The 23,808-nt window shown below is 33.8% G+C and overlaps 1 protein-coding gene across 3 annotated transcripts; it reads left to right on the forward strand.

The window, feature by feature from the left end:
* Positions 1–383: 383 nt before the first annotated feature.
* LOC132721169 (deoxynucleoside triphosphate triphosphohydrolase SAMHD1-like) lies at positions 384–23,076 on the forward strand. 3 transcript variants are annotated; one of them, XM_060705428.1, is made up of 7 exons: positions 384–455; positions 5,317–5,382; positions 6,633–6,793; positions 7,732–7,847; positions 8,779–8,867; positions 20,140–20,331; positions 22,867–23,076. In XM_060705428.1, exons 2-7 carry the CDS (start codon positions 5,344–5,346, stop codon positions 23,059–23,061), a joined length of 792 nt encoding a protein of 263 aa, XP_060561411.1. In that variant the 5' UTR covers positions 384–455; positions 5,317–5,343; the 3' UTR covers positions 23,062–23,076. The 3 variants fall into 3 exon arrangements, with proteins under 3 accessions (XP_060561411.1, XP_060561413.1, XP_060561412.1); XM_060705430.1 differs by lacking the exon at positions 384–455 and adding an exon at positions 2,674–2,800; XM_060705429.1 differs by lacking the exon at positions 384–455 and adding an exon at positions 3,382–3,585.
* Positions 23,077–23,808: the final 732 nt, after the last annotated feature.

A 23,808-nucleotide genomic window follows, 5' to 3' on the forward strand; every position in this document is an offset into this window, starting at 1 on the left:
TGCACTCCTCAACAATGACGAACCCATGGGAATGACATTTACAATTTAGTGAAGATACAATGTATGGTAAAGAAACACATATTTGCCTTATTTTGCTTCAATTGTTCAATGATCATACATATACTCTCTTTATATTTTCTGTCGTCTGCTACTGATTAATTTGCATATAATATTAAAATGGCATTGCCCATACATTCTGAAAATTTTGGAATTCTGTGTTTAATTTAATATCGTCACGTCTTAGCATAGTTCTTCCTTCTTTTGAGAAAGAAGAAAAATTCGGAAAGACAAAAACGTAAGTAGGATAATCATTGGGAGATCCGAAACAGATTTATATTTGGCCTACAATGACTTGTAATTATCAATGTGATTTTGTATAACCCAATTGAAAACACAATAAACATCATTTGACCATCACATGATGTTATACCATTTAGATTTTGGACAATAGATAGGTAAGCTGGAGTTATATGCATACATTTATTTTTGGTATTTTTTAAGTTGACGTTCTTTAAATGAATTAAAATCTTTTTAATAGCAAATTACATTTCATAATGCACCGTCTCAAATGTTATTTTAATAGAACGAAGAAATAAAAATAAATCATAATAATATCGAGATAAAAGGATGATAGCTTCGTTAAAGGGAGGAAACTATGTAATTTATACACATGAACCTAAAACGGTTATGAAGGCAATGAAAGATTTTTGAGAGTCAATAGTGGAAGGTAGTCACTTGTTGGTAGTTGGGTATTCGAATAACCAGCTACCTACTAGCTGTTAGTAAATCATTTCACTATCATTCATTTTTAAACACAAAATAAAGAGGGGACATAGTTGGTTATTAACGCGAATCCCAATCTTCCTACATGCAGGTTATTCAATCTTAGCATGTTTTCCCCTCAAAACAGAAAGTACTTTTCATCTGATAAATAGTTGGGAATGACCAGACACCAGCTAGAAGGTAGTTGGTTATTCGAATATACCAACTTCCAACCAAACTGACGCTTGTGATTAATAAAATTTACCATTTAATACTTTGATATAGATCACTTACTACATTATCTCCTGATGTCTATGTAAAGATACATATAACATTTATAATGTTTTCACGTTTAACCCATTACTTCAGGAGTATTTTGTGAAAAATGGTTGTTTTCATTGCAAAGCCTCATGTTACAAGTTCAAATTGCTATGAAACTATAAAAAAGGCTTTAATACTGTTCAAACTGGCACAAATGTTGACTGGACCATTGCCTTTGTAACCGCATACTCGGTCTTTAATTTCCTGTAACCATGGCAACGAAGGGACATCTCAATATTGCAACAACAAAAAACACACTATTTTGCATTGATTTTTCCATAAGTGCTGCAACTTCTCAATGGATTGAGATAGAGTCAAAAGGTTTTCAGCGTTGGTTAACGTTACCTTAAGATTGACCTTGGGCCATTTTTAACCTCCCACAAGTCCACAATTTTCTGATAATACTATTTCTCAAACGAAAACAAGTGTTTGGGTCTAAATTGAGCATTTTGTTTATTATTTGAGGCCTCAAAACGAGGGGGGGGGGATGAAAAGACGTCCAAATGAAGTAATGGGTTAAAATTTTCTTTTAAAGGCCAGCTTTCATATGTCAGTTTAAGAATTGAAAACATTTATGGCCAATTATTTTGCAAACTATAGTGTTTCAACTGTTCAAATAGGTTTGAAATTTTACGAGGATTGTGTAACATTTTACGTTAGCTATGCCATCACGTGATAATTGTTTGACATTTACGGCAATGTTGCGACATTTAGCGGCATTGCTTGTCCTCTTATGGTAATATGATTTTCAGTAAGTTTGATAAGACTCGGGTAATCTCCTTTGAATCTTCTTGAAGTCGTCGGCTTGATATTGATTTTGACGCTAATAAAGGCGTAAAAACGCAGATCAAACAGCGTAGAAAGAAACTCGGATAAAAAGGCGTTACTACGCGAAACAAAAGCAGTAGAAACGCGAATAAAAGATTTGAAACGCGCAAAAGGCGGCGTAATTACGCGAAACAAATGGCGTAGTACGCTATTAAAGGCGTAATAATGCGAGTCAAAACACGTGATTATGTAAAATACAAAGCGAAAAAGAGCTAAATAACGCGAATAAAGGTGAAGTAACGCAAAAGAAAAGGCGTAATAACGCAAAGAAAAAGGCGTCATAATGCTTTTTTCATACCATATTACTTCTAATCAAATGGCATAGTAACGTCGAAAGGAAGAGAAATATTGATCTGAATTAATTGCACAAGTTATAAACTAGTTCATATTTATATAAAATGCATTTTCAATAATTATCGATTCCATTTCCTCAGTAAAATTATATATATAATAACTATTTGTGATACACCAATGAAGATTCTGACTTTGTGACTTACTTATAGGTCCAATGGGTCAGGTGTAAATGCAGTTACTCTGAATTCACATGTATCATACATGTCACTATCGTAAATAAGTTTTTCTTATCTTATCTAATTTTTCATGTGCGTCATATGTTCATTTATCTACTGATATGTCCTGTAAAATTACCTAAAAACCTGATTGTTTCATCTTATGTGTGATTTATTTCTTAATTAAACTAAAGGTAAAAAGCTCTGTAAAAACGTTAGGTATATGTAAATCACATTAGACTGAACGTGTATCGTATGTGATACGCCTGATGGAGTGATAGTGTTTTAGTCAAGTCATAGTTAGAAGACGTTCTCTTCTTTGTTTTTGAAAGTTAAAGACTGTTCAAATTAGGAAAAATTATCTTTTAGTTCGATAATAGGTATACTTATATTTTAATGAAAGTATTTCTTAATATATTAAGATAAAAATCAGACTGTGGCCTTAGGACGTATCTGTAGAGAATTTGAAATAAAACGCACATTTATTAAGATCAACATTGTTCTTCCTTCCTAGCTTATCTCGGATGAAAACTAAGTCATAGGATCTTGAAATAGAAAAATCTTATTAACACTCTAGTAACTACTGTGTTGGTCCAATAATCCTGGAAATTGGTCCGACAGATTGTTCTCAACTTTGAATATAGGTCATATGAAGTCAAAAACTGTGGGCTACTGTTGCAGTCCAAATATATTTTAAACTGGTCAGAAGAGTTACTTAGATGATTTCTAGCCCAAGTTCGAGTATAGCTCACCTGGGGTCAAAGTATGGGAAAGCCTTGTTAACTGTCTAAGGGCTAACGGTCCTACAAATATAAATCAGAAAGTGTGTTTAGATGGTTTCTAGCTCAAGTTAGAATTTTGTCATCGGGAATTAAAAAAACTAGGTCAAACAGTCCGACCATGGAAAAGCATTGTTGTCCTGAAATTTGTAAGAAAGGCTGTTTTGATGATTTTCAGCTCAAGTATCACCCTGGATATTGATTAGAAAACGTTTTTGGCTGATTTCCTAAACTTGTTGAATATGGTTCATATGGGGTAAAAAGTCGGTCATACAGCCCAAACACGCCCGGCAAAACTGTCGCTCCACTTCAAAATTGTGGTGTGCGGTACAACGAGCGAACGGCATTTCCGAGATAGAACGGATGGCCGATTTAAACGGATAATTGTATGTTTTGCTTATGTTTTTGCCTTGTTATTCATTTAAGATGCATCTTTCTCGAAAAACGGAAAAAATATTTCCGTGTAGGATTGTTTAAGGTTTCCAATGAGCTAAGCTGTTACAAAAACAAAATTATATTAAGCCCGGGAGAAATTTTCTCCCTGACGAAGCGACCGACGATTTGTAGTCTATTGAACTTCCCAACCTTTAAAATGCCATACCCTTCGGATTTCTTTAAAAACTGTATAAGGAAAATATCAACCCGTAATAAGAACTTGTGTTTCGTGCAATATGAATTACTCCTGAAGGATTGCTTAAATTTGTAAATTGATATTTTTCGAAAGTAGCGGATCTAAAGGGCAAGAGATGGAGCGAAAGGTTCGATGTTGAGTGCAAGGCGATATTAATTTGGCATATTAGGAGGACCCTAGTCTATGAAGTTTTATATATAAAAGCGTTAGGAGTTAAAATAGACGTGATCAAATGTTGAGAGTATATATACCTTTTAAAGACAACTAACAAAGCGTGATATCCTTTCAACGACTATAGCGTAATACATATAATCGAGAAGGTGTCACCTACATATATGGCTGCCGTATAGATTCCTTTATTTATGATCAAAATGTGGATGATGCCCGATCATTGAATCATATGGTGTAAAACAGGATGCCACTTATTCGAGGTCAATCATGATTTTTGACATGGTTATGTACATTTAAAAACACGTGCCCATGCAAATTCGACAAAATCGAATATTTTCAGTTCTACTTCAAACAAATGTTTCCGAGCAGGTACATGTAACGCGATTGTTCCCGTCAAATGATATTTTTTTCGAAAAGTAAGATATTTAAGGTGCTGAACAGAGAAAAAATTATGCAATACACGGGGCGCATTAAATGGATCACTACTACCGAGTTAATATTACTTTGACTTTCTGTAATGAATAGCTCTAACGTACATGTTCAGATCAAACACAAATAAGCCACGTTTTCATGAAATAGAAAGACTTTTGTAAGGTGGGGACTCTCTATGAAAATGGTTGATAAAGTGTCAGACGTTCTTAGGATATAAAAGTTGATGAACAAGATCAACAAGGAAAGGCGGCGTTCAATAAACGGCACTCCCATGCGACCCAACAACAAGGACCACTGACAAAGAGCCCAGGAGGCCCTCAAACAAAAACTGGACAAAGTGCAATGCCGAACACGGACAGGTCAATCACTAATTATAAAATGAAACACAAGAAAATAAAAAGCGAGAAGGAAAATAAAGAAAAAAAAGGATAAATGACTGCTTAACAGGCTTACAAAGTAAAGGGGCATAGAAGAATGGGGATATGAGACCCAGGGAAAGGGGTATACTCGTATAAGTGTTTCAGTTATGTTTCAAGATACTTTCTTTCTTATTTAGTATTGTTGCTAACATGCTAACAATTTTAATTCAAAGCATTAATTATTGGGTGAGCGATATAAGCGTCATCATGGCCGTCTTATTTTTGTTTATTTTGACATTAAAATTGTAACTGTGTATATTTTTGAAAGATTAATCTCTTGAAAATAGTTTACTTTATGCTACATTTTCAAATAAGCATGAATATAATATATAATTCATTTGGTTCATTTACTAATTTAATAGTTATTTAATGTTAGGTATCTCCATTTCTGTTTGTCATTTTTTAATGTTGAAAGAAGGAGGTAATAATCTGTATATTCTGATATTCATATTGATCTGTTTCAGAAAAATTACAATAAATAGAAACTGAAAATGTCTTGCCCGGAAAAGGAACGGAAACTGGCTCCCAAGGTAAGGACATTATAAAATAAATAAATCCAACAATAAAAAATGAATAAACCAACAAATAAATTCATTTCTTTATTTTTTTACGTATTTATTTATTTACTTATTTATTTACTTATTTATTTCTTCATGAATGATTGATTGATTGGTAGAAATATCGATTGATTGATTGATTGATTGATTACAAGTTTGGGTTGTCTGCTAAGTGTGATAACATTAAAAATTAAAGATACATGTATGATTTTTCATGGGATATCGGAACTTTGTATCAAATATATAGAAATACATAGTATATATAAAATACTTGTTTGTTTTGCATGTGAGTTGACAAAGTATTTCTCAGAGTATTTTTACGAGTGGCGTTGCCATTTGTGAATATATATCAGCTTGTGGTCAAAAGTAAGATATGATATGCAAAATATATAAATCTCCTATTCATTTCAGTGTTTTAAAGGCTTTAATTCAATTTGCGTTCTAGTTCATGACGTCATCAAATCATGACAATCATGATATTTAAAAAGGATTTAACTCATAACAGGATTGGAGCAGTACCTCAAGACGCTTGCAAAAATCATGATCACAAAATAGACAAATATCGTTTTTTTTTTGTTTTTTTTTTTGTTCTTTCGCCGATTTTTACAATTTTCATTCAATATCATACATAAATCGGTGTAAAATGATGTATTAGACATTTTAAAGTTCATTCCGTTTGGTAAAAAGGCAAGATTATAGCATTTTTTATCATTCAAGCGCCTTGTCCGGTATATACCGGAATACGGGTTTTAGTGTGGTGCTCAAATCCTTCTTACAGTCTCACTCATTTAAAAATCATTCAGAAATATTTCACTTAATTCATTAGTTTAGTTCATTTTAAAAATGATAATAATAATAATCAATATTTTGACCTCTGAGGCACCTAAATTCAATTTCTAGCTGCTTTAAAATTCGACCCAATTCTAAAAATGTTTATCAATGAGATTTAATTCAAAGTTGATCAAACAATTCATTTTGGCCCCAAATATTTTAATTGAAAAATTAAGTGTAAGGGGCTTCGGACAGTAATAACTTAAGGAGAGGACAATTATGAAGATTAATCACAAATATTTATTGTCTGTATATGAGTGAACAATGTCCTAAGTTCTGCCGCTTTCAGGACACTAGTAATTATTAATTTTATATAAAAGCTGCATATTCCTTTGTAAAATGAATGCGAATAATCAAATAGTTAAAAGAAAGCCTTAATTTATTATTGACAGGTTTTTAACGATCCTATCCATGGTAATATAGAGTTACATCCCTTGCTGGTGAAGATCGTAGACACGCCGCAATTCCAACGTCTTAGATTCATTAAACAACTCGGTGGTGTTTATTTCGTGTACCCCGGGGCATCACATAATAGGTTCGAGCACTCGATCGGGTATGTCTCTCGTTATATTCTGTTTCAAAGGTCTTTATTTTAACCTAATAGACACTTGAATGTAAGCGTAAAACTACCACCAACTGATAATCTGTTTACCCTCCAATATAGTGTTTACGTTTAAATTACGTTACTTAATGTAACAACAAGGGACATAACTCTTATATGGCTCCGTATTCAATTATATACTAGTAATCTCCCCTGGACTAAAAAGCGCTTGTTGATCAAAGGTAGCAAAATTTAATTCGCCTATATATACATATTGTGCACATCACTTAGACCATATATAATGTTTTTAAACAACACATGACTGCCGTAAATGTGGTTGATACTGCTAACCTTATAACTGACAAAACCTGATTACGTTCAAGGGTACCATTTTATCTTAACCTCAAACTATTATGTAATAATGGCCGGACGTTTGTTTAAAACTATTGCCAGTTCTCCCTTATTCCGCCTTTTACGGTTATTTTATCTGAACGAGCTACTACAATTGCTATTATTTAAATTATGTGTAAAGTTGTATGGCGGGAAGTTGCTTATAATAAGCAAATGAAAATATAGGTAACCATGTTTAAAAACATTTGATTGGATTGGAGTTGGGTTTTGGCGAGAAGCCAGTAAAGCCCAACATTTAATTAACTTTAACTTGGCTTTGGTGTTAGCTGGCTTTTCTGTCTGCAAATTGACAAGCTTGTGAATATTTTGTCGTAAAATTCATTACAATTATGAACAGCTCGCTCATGCATTTCCTTTTGGACAAATCACAGTTAATATTTATGTTAGCTTCTTCTACGGATTAGAAATGTCGTGCACCATACTCGTTTACTTAAAAGAACATACCATCAACAAAATAAAACAAACAAAAAAAACATCATTTCGAGACGAATCTGCAGTAAATAGTGATTTTAGTTCTTGATTTTTTTGTTACATGAAAGCGTTTGTCACCTAGCCGGACGATTCGTGCGAGCTCTTAGAGACAAGCAACCGGAACTGGACATATCGGATGAAGATGTACTTTGTGTTGAAATCGCAGCCTTGTGCCATGACCTTGGTAAGACTTATTTTTCCAATACATACCATTTGTGAAGGTAGATATAAATTCTGACTATCGTGATTCAATTTCTAGTGCAGTTATGTAGAGTAAAACACGGTTCAAGCTCTTTGTAGATAGAAATGCACAATGATATAGTCACACAGAGGTCAATAGGTCTGAGACGTTATTAATGTACAATACATTTGAACGATACACAATGCATTATTTTAATACAAGGCAAGAATTAAATATACCATAACAACAGTAAAAAAATTAAAGAAAGATAATTATGTTAAACTACATAAAGTGGAGAAGTAATTGTGTGTGTCGACGTCACTTCTGACCTCTTATGATATGCAAGCTTTCATTTTTATGCTATGTATGTATCATGTTTTAATTTATCAATAAAAATTTTCCCTGCTGCGATTTGTCGGGACCCTGCTTTTTTTTTCACTGAAAAAAGTCGCCATTTTGAATTACTGCAAGATAGGTTTCCGAGACATTTTTAAAACAAGAATCTCATTTGCAATACTTCACAACAACGGATTTTAACATTAGTTATATTTTGTTCACTAAGTAATTAACTTTTTTAATTTATGTTTTCATAATGGCCTTGTTATTAGGCTTTAGACTGTCATATAAGCCTTCGGCCGAATATGACATCTCAAGGCCATTATGAAAACACTTAATTATTAACATTATATTAATATTTGATGCAAAATTACGTGTAAACATGATGTTTTTATTCTTTTTATTATGCAATATTATACATTACATAAATATTTTCCTTCTTTATTAACATAAATGCAGAAATTTCAGTTATAAAGTTTTCAGTATGTCGTAAGCGGTCCGACAAAAAGTAAAGTGACCGCCTTATAGGACATTATTTTCTTTTTTATCGGACCGCTAAAATTAAAATAAATAACTGTATTTTATACCTTTTTCACAGGACACGGACCATTTTCTCATCTGTTTGATATGAAAATTATTCCTAAAGCGTGGGAAATGGATGATCGTAAAAACGATGAAAAATGGAAAGTAAGCATTTATACATTTTCTTTCATTTATTAAACTGACCATGTGACTACAGTTATAAATGAGAAACTCAGGTTCTCTTCACGTTGTTTAAACTTAATACAGGTATTTATTTCGACCTGTTTATGAATAAATGTAAGGGATACTATGTCTATGAGTAGTGGAGGACCCCACTCTAGACGAGTTTTTTCCTTCTTTGTCTATATAAAGCAGCCATCTTGGATTTTATTTTTGGGAGCAGTCAATTTCCGAGAGGATATGTTTATCTGGAGAGGTCATTTTTAATAATAGGTTAAAGGAATTTTTCCTGTCTTATTAATAAATGGATAAAGGGATGTAACATCATTATATTTTATATTTTCTTCATCATTGGTTTCTTTGTAAAGGGTGAATGCTTATGTTCGACCCCCGAAAAAAGCCTCTCTAGGTTGTAAAGGAGTTGCCATATCCAGCTATTCTATAAAAGTCCTAATCTCATTGTTTCCTTTTATTTCTTTCTCAAACTCAGATTCCCAGATAGATACATACGTATAACCAAGCTCTTCTATACATCTCTTTTCAGTCAAAGTATTTTGATAAGCTCACCCATGGTAAGTTTACTGACAGGGTTAATTGTATTACTTGAATGTTGGTTAGGATTGTCATGCCAAACATCACCATGGAACTCAAGAACAACCTTTTGGTTTTTTGTTTCATAATAACCATCCACATTGTAAGGACCGATGACTTATTAGTTCTAGAGACAGTTTGACAAGCGGAAGCAATGGTAATGTTCTTTTTAAAAGGATCAACACCGGTAATGTGTAAGAATATCAACATCAGACCGGCAATATTTTAAAATTTCATTTTGAAAATCAAAGGGTGTGTTCTTGTTGGATTCATACCACTCCATGAAAATGGCTCTTGAATCAGGTTTCATTGCGTCAGGATTGTAGAAGTTAATGTCTGGTAAATGGTCTAAGACAATGGTTTCATTTTCACGTCTGTTGAAAAGATAGGGGAAGAAACCCTCTCTTAATTCAGAAAATCCAAACATTGCTGGAAGTTTTGAAAGGGCCATTGGCCAAGAAATTAATGGAATCAATCATTTTAACTTTGCAACTAGGAACTATCAAGGACATGATCTTGGCACCATTAGGTATCACTGTAGGCACGATAGCATTTCTGTACAAATATTCATTATTGGATAAGAATCGTAACCTTGAAAGTTGTGACAAATAACGGTTGCGTTGTTATTTTCTTCAGAGAATAGCCAACTACAAAATTGATCAATGGTATCAAGGCCTGAAAAATATCATTTCATTCTTTCCACACATCTCACATTCGCTTTTCTCACTCAACTCTCCACCCGTACACAAAGTACATACTTTATGAGTCACACATAGATTTGGTATATGTTCAAAGGCCCCGCATTTTGACTTTTGACAATGTATACATATCCCATTTTCACCTATTTCATACCCTCTCTCGCATTGAACAATATCTTGTTGTCTGCATTCGAGATCAAAAAATATAAAAGTATCTATATTTTCTTTATCATCATTTTTATCAGATAGTTCATCTTGATTCTCGGGTTTCATATAACAATACTGTCCTTCTTCGAAGAAGTCTTTACATATTTCACAATATTTTGAACCGCAAACATGAGGTTTTTTACTCATTTGTTTGTTAATTGTTTTTCCACAGTCATTGCATCTATTGTATGTACGAAACGTAGAATTACCTTTGACTGTAAGTGTAACTTTTTTATGAAGTTCTAAACATAACTCTCCATGGAAAAACCGATTACATATATTACAATGGAGCCATTTTTCGTCGCTTAGAGTATGCACTTTCTTACACGAATGCCATACATTATTGCATGAATGATTTTCCATGTGATCGTCACCTTTCTGACACATCGTACAGAAATATTTTTTGCTGAGAAATGCTTGCATACTAGTGATTATGTCATAATGATGGTCATGGTGATATATTTTTTTATCTGCCTCTTGTCCTGCGTATATAATACCGTTGAAATGGTGGGCTGACACTACGTAGATATGGAATCCATTCAGAAACTCTTGAAACATCTTGATTTCTGTAATACCACAAGGTCCAAGTGGTACATCTGCTTGTTTGTGTAACTCCTCGGCCATTTCCCTTTGTATGGCACAACCCTGTCTGATGCTGTTCCACTTTTCGTGTTGTCCGAGTTTAACTTTTGCCGTAACAATAGCTCTTGCACAGCATAAGTTGTCGTCATTCTGAATACGGGTAAAGCAATGTTTTTCTTTCAATGTCTTCGCTAGGTCCACATAAGGACATCTTTTTCTAGCTCCTCCAGTTGGCATGTTTACGTGAGTCACTTCAAAAATAAGTGATTGATCTATGGTAAAATCTTCATTTGACTGTAGAACACCTTCTATTTCAGACATAAAACGCTCTGAGGTAAGTTCTGGTAACCGCATAAACGGTATAATGATGGGGTAATCCAATGTAGGACTTTGAATCACCATTCTGATTAAGTCTTCTGGTTTAGCTTCTGTAGTCAAATGATCAAAAATGGCTATAAACAATTGATTGAGTGTAGCCAGTACATTTTCTGTGACCTCTAAATCTTTAAAATTCACTTTGTAAGTAGAGGTTGTGGTTTTAAATTTCTCCATCCGCTGTTCATTGATTTTTGTAATAGTGTAAAAATCTCTCGGATCATCGTTCTTCTTTATGCGCTTTGTAGGCATGTCATCATTCTTTGCAGATCTCTTTAGCCCTCCACCTGTCTGATGCTTTTGAAATTTGTCTCTATTGAGGTTGAACTGACGGCTGAACACCTGTCTGCATTCATTACATTGTAAATTGTTGGTTGATAAATGCTTCTTTTTATGTTCAACAAGGTTGTTTTTTCGATTAAACACTTTACAGCATATATCGCAGGTGAATTTCTCTCAATGGTTTTCGCTCTTTCTGTGTTGAAGTAAATGACTCAACTTTGTAAACAAAGTCCCACATGCGTTAAATTGTAAACCATGTCTGTCCTCTCTGAAGTCTAAGGTCTGAATGTAAAAAAAGTATATCACACTCTTTGTACGTATTTTTAGACTCTTTCTTGCTCCTGATTGGTCTATAATATATATTTATTTAGTGTATGATCACGTCTGTCATTTTTGACGTCCTAAATCCGAATGTGAATATAGTGTATAACACTCTTTCTTACGTATATTCAGAATCATTGCTTATTTCTGATTGGTGAATCATTTGAAATTCTGATGCATGGATATACTCGTATATGATAAATATTTCTCTTATTCGCCGTCATAATTACGCCTTTTGATTTTGTGATAAAATGATATATGCATACAAATGCTTTAATAGCTAAGCATCATTGCTTACTTACATTTCCAATAACACTTCTGTTTTAGTGTATTTTTTTCATCTTTATAACTACCGTATTCTGGTTTTTAATTGGTTAATACATTTGAAATGTTTTTCTTTTAATAGTAATACAATAACTATTGCAAACTTGTGTTAAATCTGTTTCCTATATTATTTTAAAAAGCAAGGAAAGAAACTGGTTTACTGCATATTTTAAAAAAAACTTTTATGTACTTTTGAGACTAACAAACTTATATTTTTAAATAGATTCGATGGTTCGAGCCAACGGCCATAAAGCCGAAACCTCGCTTTTTCAAGACTGACACTGTCCTTAAAAGACTCCAGTCTGCTGTGGACGCAACACAAATTCTTCCTCATTTATATCAGATGCAACAAGTAACGTTTAAATCTTTCCTGTCACTATGAATCTATGTTGCATCCACTGCAGACGGAGTCCCAATTAAGGGATGGTTTCAGTCTTGAAACTGTGCAGTTTCGGCTATATGACCGTAGATTTGAGCATTGAATCTATAAGGCGGAACGGATTCATTAATCTCAATATATCACAAAGTTCAATTTTATTTCATGAAATCATATTTTGAGTACTAGTAAAGATAAAAAAAATTATGCCATCTTTCAATCCGACATAAACTTATGCTATCGTTCGTAAGTGCCACTATTATGTCATATAACTCATATTGAAACTCGCGAAGGACGATTTTTCTTATGTTTTTCACAAATAATATGATTATAAATGAATATTTATTCATTTAGTTCTGCAAAACGTTAATAAATCATTAACTTAATATAAAACAATAGAAATGACAATAATATATACACATGTAGTTGTAAAAAGTAAAATTGAGCGTAGATTTACAAACACCAAGTTACGAAACACATGTTTGTTGTTCTCTATTAGGTCCGTGCGCTTCAAATAAATATAGGAAAATCTCAGTTTTCTTCATTAAGTAGCGGGGAACTAATACCTATTTCAGACAGGTAAAATAATATCCGATTTATGGTTTAAATTAAACTTTGTTCAGACCATCGCTTGTCTAAAACCAATAATTTCATCTGATAAATAGACAGGCATTAATTGTGCACATTTATGTTTAGGAGTAACTATACCGTAGAGCGATATTGACTTGGTATATTGTTATGTACTGTTAACGCTCGTTAACCCATATGTGTTTGCGAGTCACAAATTTATGCAGTAAAATCCTATTTTATTAAAACGCAATATTTTTCATAATAATGATAGGTTCGCCCCACCATCTGCATGTGTGAGTATTTCTTTAGGGCGAGGAGGGTATGTCGCGAAATGCAACCCGTGACGCCTTAACCCTTCCTGTCCCCCTCATGAAAAAAGAATTTGTGTTGCGTCCACAGCAGACTGGTGATGCTCCTCGAATAGGTTTTGGACACAGGAAAGAACACCTCTTGTAGTTTCAGAGTTATGTCCCTGGAAAAAGTTCAAAGTGCAATAATTCCAAAATTAGGCAAGGCAGAGTTACTGTTCTTTGCAGTGCATTTTTAATCACTGTGATCTATCAACCTACAAAGTTTCTTGTTGATATCTCTTATGGTTTCGGAGTTATGTTTCGGACAACTTCAAAAAGTTAAAATAAACAAAGGACAATAACTCCAGAATTAGGCAAGGCAGAGTTATGATTCTTGTGCACTGCACATATACCTATTTTAGGTATATCTACCTACAAAGTTTCATGTTGATATCTCTTATAGTTTTACAGCTATGTCCAGTACAACATTTTCTAAAAGGGGAGATAATTCAAAAATGAGGCTTTACAGAGTTATGGTTCTTTTGCACTGCACTTCTACTCAATGAGAATTATCTACCTACAATGTTACATCTTGATATCTCTTATAGTTTTAGAGTAATGTTCCGGACAAAGTTCAAAGTGTTGAAATTAACAAAGGGCAATAACTCCAAAATTAGGACAAAAGAGTTGTTGTTCTTATGCACTGCACATCTACCCATTGAGATATATTCACCTACAAAGTTTCATGTTGATATCTTTTATAGTTTTAGAGTTATGCCCCGGACAAGATTTTTTCTATAAGAGGAGATAATTCAATAACCGGGCAAAATAGAGTTATGCTTCTTTGACACTGTACTCCTCACTCCTTCTCAATGCCCTCTACCACTGTATGAAGTTTAAACAAATTATCTCCAAGGGTTTTCAAGTTATGCTCCGGACAAGACAACGAACGGACAGACGGACGGACGGACAGACGGACAAGGCGCCGACTAAATGCTGCCCCGAAATTTTTCGGGGAGCATAATAAAAAGAAGCATTTATCGACTAACAATATACAATGTAATGAATGCGGACAGGTGTTCAGCCGTCAGTTCAACCTAAATAGACACAAATTTCAAAAGCATCAGACAGGTGGAAGGCTAAAGAGATCTGCGGAGAATGATGACATGCCTACAAAGCGCATGAAGAAGAACGATGATCCGAGAGATTTTTACACTATTACAAAATTATGTTCAGCGGATGGAGAAATTTAAAACCACAACCTCTACTAACAAAGTGAATTTCAAAGATTTAGAGGTCACAGTAAATGTACTGGCTACACTCAATCAATTGTTTACAGTCATTTTTGATGATTTGACTACAGAAGCTAAACCAGAAGACTTAATTAGAATGGTGATTCAAAGTCCTACATTGGATTACCCCATCATTATACCGTTTATGCGGTTACCAGAACTTACCTCAGAGCGTTTTATGTCTGAAATAAAAGGTGTTCTAACCGCCTCCGTGGTCGTGGGGTTAAATCGATGACTTCTAATCCAGTTACCTCTCTGGCGTGGGTTCGATCCCCGGGAGATGCTTTGGTAGTTTAGCGCGGAGGAAGGTAGTCTAGTACTGGTGTAACTCTCCAGGAACGATGGTTAGGAAACTACTCGCCTATATGACTGAAATACTGTTGAAAAAGGCGTAAAATGAAACAAACAAACAAACAAACAAACAGAAGGTGCTCTACAGTCAAATGAAGATTTTACCATAGATCAATCTCTTATTTTTGAAGTGACTCACGTAAACATGCCATAGAAAAAGATGTCCTTATGTGGACCTAGCGAAGACATTGAAAGAAAAAAATGCTTTATCCGTATTCAGAATGACAACTTATGCTGTGCAAGAGCTATTGTTACGGCAAAAACAAAACTTGGACAACCTGAAAAGTGGAACAGCATCAGACAGGGTTGTGCCATACAAAGGGAAATGATCGAGGAGTTACACAAACAAGCAGATGTACCACTTGGACCTTGTGGTATTACAGAAATCAAGATGTTTCAAGAGTTTCTGAATGGATTCCATATCTACGTAGTGTCAGCCCACCATTTCAACGGTATTATATACGCAGGACAAGAGGCAGATAAAAAAATATATCACCATGACCATCATTATGACATAATCACTAGTATGCCAGCATTTCTCAGCAAAAAATATTTCTGTACGATGTGTCAAAAAGGTTACGATCATATGGAAAAGCATTCGTGCAATAATGTATGTAATTCGTGTAAGAAAGTGCATACCCTAAGCGACCCTAAGCGACGAAAAATGGTTCCATTGTAATATATGTAATCGGTTTTTCCGTGGAGAGTTATGTTTAGAACTTCATAAAAAAGTTACAGTCAATGGTAATTCTACATGTCGTACATACAATAGATACGATGACTGTGGAAAAACAATAAACAAACAAATGAGTAAAAAACCTCATGTTTGCGGTTCAAAATATTATGAAATATTTAAAGACTTCTTCGAAGAAGGACAGTATTGTTATATGAAACCCGAGAATCAAGATGAACTATCTCATAAAAATGATGATAAAGAAAATATAGATACTTATATATTTTTTGATCTAGAATGCAGACAACAACATATTGTTCAATGCAGAAGAGGGAATGAAAGAGGTTAAAATGGGATATGTATACATTGTCAAAAGTCAAAATGCGGGGCCTTTGAACATATACCAAATCTATGTGGTGCTCATAAAGTATGTACTTTGTGTATGGGTGGAGAGTTGAGTGGGGAAAGCGAATGTGAGATGTGTGGAAAGAATGAAATTATATTTTCAGGCCTTGATATCATTGATCAATTTTGTAGTGGCTATTCTCTGAAGAAAATGACAACGCAACCGTTATTTGTCACAACTTTCAAGCTTACGATTCTTATCCAATTATGAATATTTGTAAAGAAATGCTATCGTGCCTACAGTGATACCTAATGGTGCCAAGATCATGTCCTTCATAGTTCCTAGTTGCAAAGTTAAAATGATTGATTCCATTAATTTCTTGCCAATGGCCCTTTCAAAACTTCCAGCAATGTTTGGATTTTCTGAATTAAGTAAGGGTTACTTCCCCATCTTTTCAACAAACGTGAAAATGAAACCATTGTCTTAGACCATTTACCAGACATTAACTTCTACAATCCTGACGCAATGAAACCTGATTCAAGAACCATTTTCTTGTTGAAATCCAACACCCTTTGATATTCAAAATGAAATTTTAAAATATTGCCGGTCTGATGTTGATATTCTAAGACGATGTTGTCTGAAGTTAAGGACTGACTTCCTACACATTACCGGTGTTGATCCTTTTAAAAAGAACATTACCATTGCTTCTGCTTGTCAAACTGTCTCTAGAACTAATAAGTCATCGGTCCTTACAAGGTGTATGGTTATTATGAAAGGTTGCTCTTGAGTTCCATGGTGATGTTTGGCATGAAAATCCTAACCAATATTCAAGTAATACAATTAACCCTGTCAGTAAACTTACCAAAGGTGAGATTTATCAAAATACTTTGACTAAAAAGAGATATATATAGAAGAGCTTGGTTATACGTATGTATCTATCTGGGAATCTGAGTTTGAGAAAGAAATAAAAGGAAATAATGAGATTAGGACTTTTATAGAACAGCTGGATATGGCAACACCCTTACAACATAGAGAGGCTTTTTTCGGGGGTCGAACAGAAGCATTCACCCTTTAAAAAGAAGCCATTGATGAGAAAATATACAATATTATGATGTTACATCCCTCTATCCATTTAACAATAAGACAGGAAAAATTCCTTTAGGTCACCCTAAAATTATTACAGAAAATTTTGCCGAAATTGATAAATACGAGGGGTTAATTAAATGTAAAGTTATTCCTCCACGAGACTTATTTATACATATGCTGTCATGTAAAATGAACGGAAATTACTATTTTTTTGTGTAAAACATGTGCTGAAACTCACAAACAGACTAAATGTCTGCATACGGACGAAGAAACAGCTTTTATAGGTACCTGGGTCACAGAAAAGGTTAAAAAGGCCATTGATAAAGGTTACATATTGGATTCAATCTATGAGGTCTGGCATTTCGAAAACATCTCTCAATATGATCCTATTACTTAAGAAGGGGGTCTCTTCACCGAATATGTAAATACATTTCTTAAAATCAAACAAGAAAAAAGTGGTTGGCCAAAATGGTGTATCACTGAAGAACAAAAGAATATATACATTCAACAGTATTATGAAAAAGAAGGGATACAACTCGACTGCCATAACATAGAAAAAATCAGGGAATGCGTGCCTTGTTTAAATTAATACTCATTTCGTTCTGGGAAAAATTTGGTCAAAGACTTAACAAAAATCAAGTAGAATTTATCGATGATCCTGCCTGTTATTTTGAAAAACCGACAAGCGACAGGGAAGAAGTAACAGCAGTAAGCTTTGTGTCTAATGAAATGGTAGAATTACGATGGAAATACAGGGATGAATTTGTAGATCCTTCTGGCAAAACAATGTTGAATCAAATTATACTCTTACTTAGAACATTTAGGTACGCGTGCATTGTATGCAAGTACTGATTCTGACGTATTTTTCTAAAAACCTGGAGACTGGGTGCCCTCCCTAGCTGATTGTTTGGGCGATCCTACTGACGAAATACCTGGAAATCAAATCGAAACATTTGTGACAAGTGGCCTACAAATTAAAAGATCCAGATGAAGCTGGTAATATAAGTCATTGCAAGGTGAGGGATATCACCCTTAACTTTAAAAACAAAAATACAATAAACTTTGGAACAATCAAAGATATGGTTCGAAGACCTTCAAATGAAATTGTAACCGTAACAGATTACCTTAAAATATGTAGAGACCGTGATCAAGCTAAACGTTTAACACTGACCCAGACAAAACAGTATAGGATTGTATTTGAGAAGAGAGTGAGATATAGTTGTGTGTCTTTTCTATATGGCTATTGAAGAGTTATTGTATCATTACTATTATCAAATTGTCAGTTTTATGATAATAAAATATGAATAATGTATTATTGTTTGTTGTCTTTTATTACTTCTAGAATGTAATTGTTTTGCATATCATATACTATAGTGGTAAGAGATTAAAAAGGCTATAGGATTGATCCTGTATAGCAATTGTTAAGCAAAGTATGATTTATTATTAAAAATTACCTCTCCAGATAAACATATCCTCTCGAAAATTGACTGCTCCCAAAATTAAAATCCAAGATGGCTGCTTTATATAGACAAAGAAGGAAAAAACTCGTCTAGAGTGGGGTCCTCCACTACTTCTATGTTTCACTTATGATATTTAAGAGTATTTTTTGCAGTCAGCTGGACTGGTCACAATATATAATATTACTATGCATCTATTATGAAGAAGAGGTTTGTTAAGCATCAGCTGTTGATTGTCGTGCGGAAAGTATAAAATGTTATGATAAGGATGCTTTTAAAAAATTCTTAGCAGTCGTTCAAAGCATTAAGTAACCAATTGTGTTAGGATATTGAAACCAAACATACATGACAAATCCTAGGACTGGTTAACTCATTTGGTAGGGTGACGCCACAAAAGCCTGTTCTGTTAGATTGTCGTCTGCTATTTTCACCACTGAATGAAAGAAGGGCAGATATGAACAGAAAAAAGAATTTCTTGAAAATAAAAAAAAAAAGATAGGAAAATAGATGTTATTTTAGATTTATGAAATTTACTTGAAAATGCTTTGTTTTTGTATGGTAAAACGGCACACCAACATAGTTTATGTCAATTATGCTGCTAAACAGGAGTCAAACCTGCTGGAGCTATGAGAGGCATAGACTTTAGTTACCCATTTAGTTGTCTTTTACGATCACGCAAGCTTGAACGGTGGCTGCAATTATGTGCCCCAACCTGTAAAGGTAACCCCTGAGCCACATGGAGTACATGAAAATGAAACCTTGATAGGAATATAGATATTATTTTAGATACATATCTCTAAAACATATATTTTTTTCTGGTTTGTCGAATTCAAAGGAAATTTAGAAATTAATAGATCATTTAAATGATAGCAAAATTTTGTATAAAGATTCTCGATATGTGTTTGAAAGAGGTTTTTTAAACAGAATTTCTATGAATTGCTTTAGAAAAAATATTAAACATGTACTCACAAATAAACTGTAATGGTGCATATATAAACAATTAGGACCTATCATTAAACCGAGAGTGGAACAGAAAGTGAATATTACGCGACGTTACAAATTAACTCGGACAAGACGCCTTTTTCAACCGCCAAATTGCATTTGACTTGTAAATTGTCACTTTGTCTATTCACATCGATTTAAATAGACAATGATTGAAAAAATGTAGAAATGGAAGAAAAAGGCGATTTGTTTCATTTTTTGTGATCATGATTTCTGCAAGCGTCTACAGGTACTGCTCAACACTGTAGTGAATTGATTCCAACTGCCCAAGGTTATTAAGTTGATAATAATAACAACAATAACAACAGAAAAATGGTCTGGATTGTTAGAACTGCTATTACAACTCTTCGGTCTTTTCCGTCAAACTTCGGTCGTTTCTGTCAATCTTCAGAATATTTTAAATCATGTGTCTCATGCTATATATTTTCATGAAGCACGAGAAAGGTTCGATCGATATGTTAGAGCACATGCTACAAGAAAATAAGGAACTTGAAGAAGAATTCGTCGAGCAAAACATCACGGATAATGATAATTTTTTGAATAAAACATTTATTAAAGAATTGATCAATGGACCAAACAAACATGAGCGCAAAGGAAGAACGGAAGGAAAATGGTTTCTATACGAGGTACATTATATGATATTCTAGATTTGTATAAACAACAATGTAAGCGTTTAAAGCATTGAAAGATAGTAAGCAATTTGATTACACGTATTTATTCTTGAAATCTATGTTTGGTCAAAAGCTCATGGTCACTTTTAATATGGGAAGACAATCTTAGTTATTAAATAATTATTGCAACTTTGTTTTTACGTTTTAGTCACATTATGTTAAGGTATGAGCCCCTTAATGGGCACTATACGGGACTATTAAATTGACAAAATAGGTCTGTTATATACCTTAAAGGACACCTGTATGCAAAATGTATAGAAAGTTTACCGTATGGTTTACGAGGTATGGTGGTTTTTCTTACTTAAACAAATCTTGTCTACTAGAACGGCTCTTTTTCAGAAATGAGAAACTCTCAATAATCTATCATATAATAAATGTGAAAAAAATATTTTCCATTTTTCCATCAGTATCAAGAAACAAATAGCATTCAACTAACAAATGACACAAGAAGAATTAGTGTTTCCACTCAAAATATTTGAAATATGTATACAAATGTTACCCTTCCCCACCCATTTTAAACCCTTGATTGACATTTTTTAGCTCACCTGAGCATGTTCAGGGTGAGCTTTTAGGATCGATGATTGTCCGTCGTCCGTCGTCCGTTCACATTTAGTTGTTAACACTCTAGCGGTCGCATTTTTGCTCGGATGAGTTCGAACATGGGTCATCTCGGTTGAAAAAGTAGTCACCAAAGCTAAAAAAAGAAAAACCTTGTTAACACTATAGCGGCCACATTTTTACATCAATCATCATCAGACTTGGTCAAGATGCTTATCAAGTTGATAGCTCGAATGACTTAGAACATGGGTCATCTCGGATGAAAAAGTAGGTCACCGGAGCTAAAAATAGAAAACATTGTTAACACTCTAGCGGTCACAATTTGTCTCAATCATTATCAAACTTGGTCAGGATGTTTGTCTAGGTGATAGCTGGGAATAAATCGAACATGGGTCATCTCGGATGAAAAACTAGGTCAAAGGAGCTAAAAAATAGAAAACTCTTGTTAACACTCTAGTTGCTACTGTTGTGATCCAACTATTCTGTTAATTGGTCTGAAAGTTTGTTTTGATGATTTCATGGTTCATCTTGGATGAAAAACTAGTAGGTCACACCGCCCAAATATGGAAAAACCTTGTTAACATTCTAGTGGTCACATTTTCGACTCAATTATCATCATACTTGGTCAGGATGCTTGTCTAGGTAATTGCTTGGATGAGTTAAAAATCGCATGTGAAACTAGGTCACCGGAGCTAAAAATAGAAAAATCTTGTTTAAACTCTAGTTGCCACTGTTTTGATCCAAGTATCCTGGAAATTGGTCTGAAAGTTTGTTTTGATGATTTCTAAGTCAAGTTTGAATAAGTGTCACCTGGGTAAAAAACTAGGTCGCACTGCTCAAATATGGATAATCCTTGTTAACACTGTAGTGGTCACATTTTTTACTCACCTCTCATGAGACATGGTCAGAATGCTTGTCTAGGTTAATGTTTGGATGAGTTTGATAAGTCAGGTGAACGATCTAGGGCCATCATGGCCCTCTTGTTTACTTGGAGGGCCTTATTCAAAATAGCCCTTAAATTTACCAAAATGAGGGACTGTTTTCAAAGTTTGCCTAATTTTTTTTAAAAGTAATGTTTTTGATCTTGTCAAATATAAAATACAAGAGTGATCCAAGAGACACAAAAAAATGTTGAACAGAAAAAAATTGCCTCTTCTGTGGCTTGAACCCACGCCCCTCAGCTTCATTGCAGTTGACAGTAGTTCTAGCCTATTTGAATACTCTTCAAAGTGGAGGTAATGCATTAGGTGGGTCATACTTTACTTAAGCTCTATTAGTGTCTTGTTTTAATCTATGACCAATAGCGGCTCAAGCACCGTCGATATACATATACATACTTGTATAAAATCTATGTTTACAAAACAACAAAATGGCGTACACATATCATTTTCTTTTTGTCATTACAGTGGATTGGTCTGTATAAGGCGCATTTTCCATAATACTTCCAATAATGATAAATCATTGCAAAGGTATCATTTTGATAGTTCTTAAAGGATGTTGTTTTTTTACTTTTGAATACTTGTTATTTACAAACAATACTATTTTGTTGCTTGTATTCTGAAAAGTTATTTTAATTAACCTGTTTAAATTGTTTGAAATAGAAGATTGGCCTTCTATGGAGCAAGGGCTTCTAAACGCACGTCAACAGTTGCATTTAAGAATATAATAAAAAATAAGTAATAGCTAAACATTGCAAGAAAATAACAAACGCTCAAAAAGCATATTTGTTGTATTTTATAAAGGAATTCAATGATTCAATGCCGAAAATAAATATCCGTGCAATTAGAATGTGTTCGTACATTTCCGTGTAAATAACGCATATACACGGATTTTGTGAGGAAAAATCATGTTTTGTCTATATTCTCCTGCATTTTACACCAACAACCTAACTGACTTTTAAAATACAATCTAAAACAATTGTCAACATTGCAGATTGTTTCCAACGACCGAAATAACATAGATGTCGACAAGTGGGACTACTTTGCACGTGACTGTCACATGTTGGGTATTGGAAACAATTTCAACCACAATCGGTTAATTTCGTTCTCGAGGGTTATAAATGTCAAAGGAGAAGACGGAAAGTTTGAAAAGCAGATTTGCTATAGAGACAAAGTATGCATTATTTGATTTATAAATAGCTTTGAAATGCCTTTCTCTGATTGGCTTAAAATCAACTTTTTGTTAAAAATAACAGGCCAATATCAGAGGATATTCACTGTTTTTCTTCTAAAATCCCCTTAAAGACGCGAGGCTATGACGTGACGTCACGCCAAGTTTATTGTTATAATTTCAGAAAAAAACGTCGGGTGACTCGCATATTCTCCAGCTAAAAAGTTCATATTTGTATATTATCTTATGTTGTTCGGTAAAATATTGAAATATATTAATGAGATATAAGTCATATCACATTTTTTGAAACATAGAATTAGGCTGCAGAACGCACGAGGGGAAAAACTATTTTATTTTAACTTATTTCGGGTCTATGCTGCCACTTTTATTAATGCCTGAGCAAGATTAGCAAACATTTTTGCTTTTTTATAAATCTTTTATAACTCGCGCTTTGCGCTCTAGATATTTAAAGTAAACCAAATGGATATATAATCCATGTACACTTACCAAACAAATATCCTCGATTTTTCATTTGCTATTTTTTTAATATTGATTAAACATCTGATATAAACATTGTTCTTACATTCATATACCTGTGTTTTATCTTTTTTCTCATTGATCGATAAATTCGTTATTACTGGTTACTTATCCTGGAGAGCATGAGCCGAGATATGACCAAAGACTTGTTAAATTTGTTGAAAAAAATATTGTTTACATAACCTACTAGTATATCATGTTGTTTGTTGTACACACGCTGTGTATGAT

The sequence above is a fragment of the Ruditapes philippinarum genome, unplaced genomic scaffold, assembly GCF_026571515.1.
Source record: "Ruditapes philippinarum isolate M1 unplaced genomic scaffold, ASM2657151v2 ctg6597_1_1_1_1, whole genome shotgun sequence".
Classification (NCBI taxonomy): domain Eukaryota; kingdom Metazoa; phylum Mollusca; class Bivalvia; order Venerida; family Veneridae; genus Ruditapes; species Ruditapes philippinarum.

Bases quoted from the DNA above. Each gene is read 5' to 3' on its own strand.
- LOC132721169 (XM_060705428.1), top strand. From the start codon at position 5,344: ATGTCTTGCCCGGAAAAGGAACGGAAACTGGCTCCCAAG. The intron at 5,383-6,632 runs GTAAGGACATTA...TATTATTGACAG, and splicing joins AACGGAAACTGGCTCCCAAG to GTTTTTAACGATCCTATCCA. The intron at 20,332-22,866 runs GTACATTATATG...TCAACATTGCAG, and splicing joins GAAAATGGTTTCTATACGAG to ATTGTTTCCAACGACCGAAA.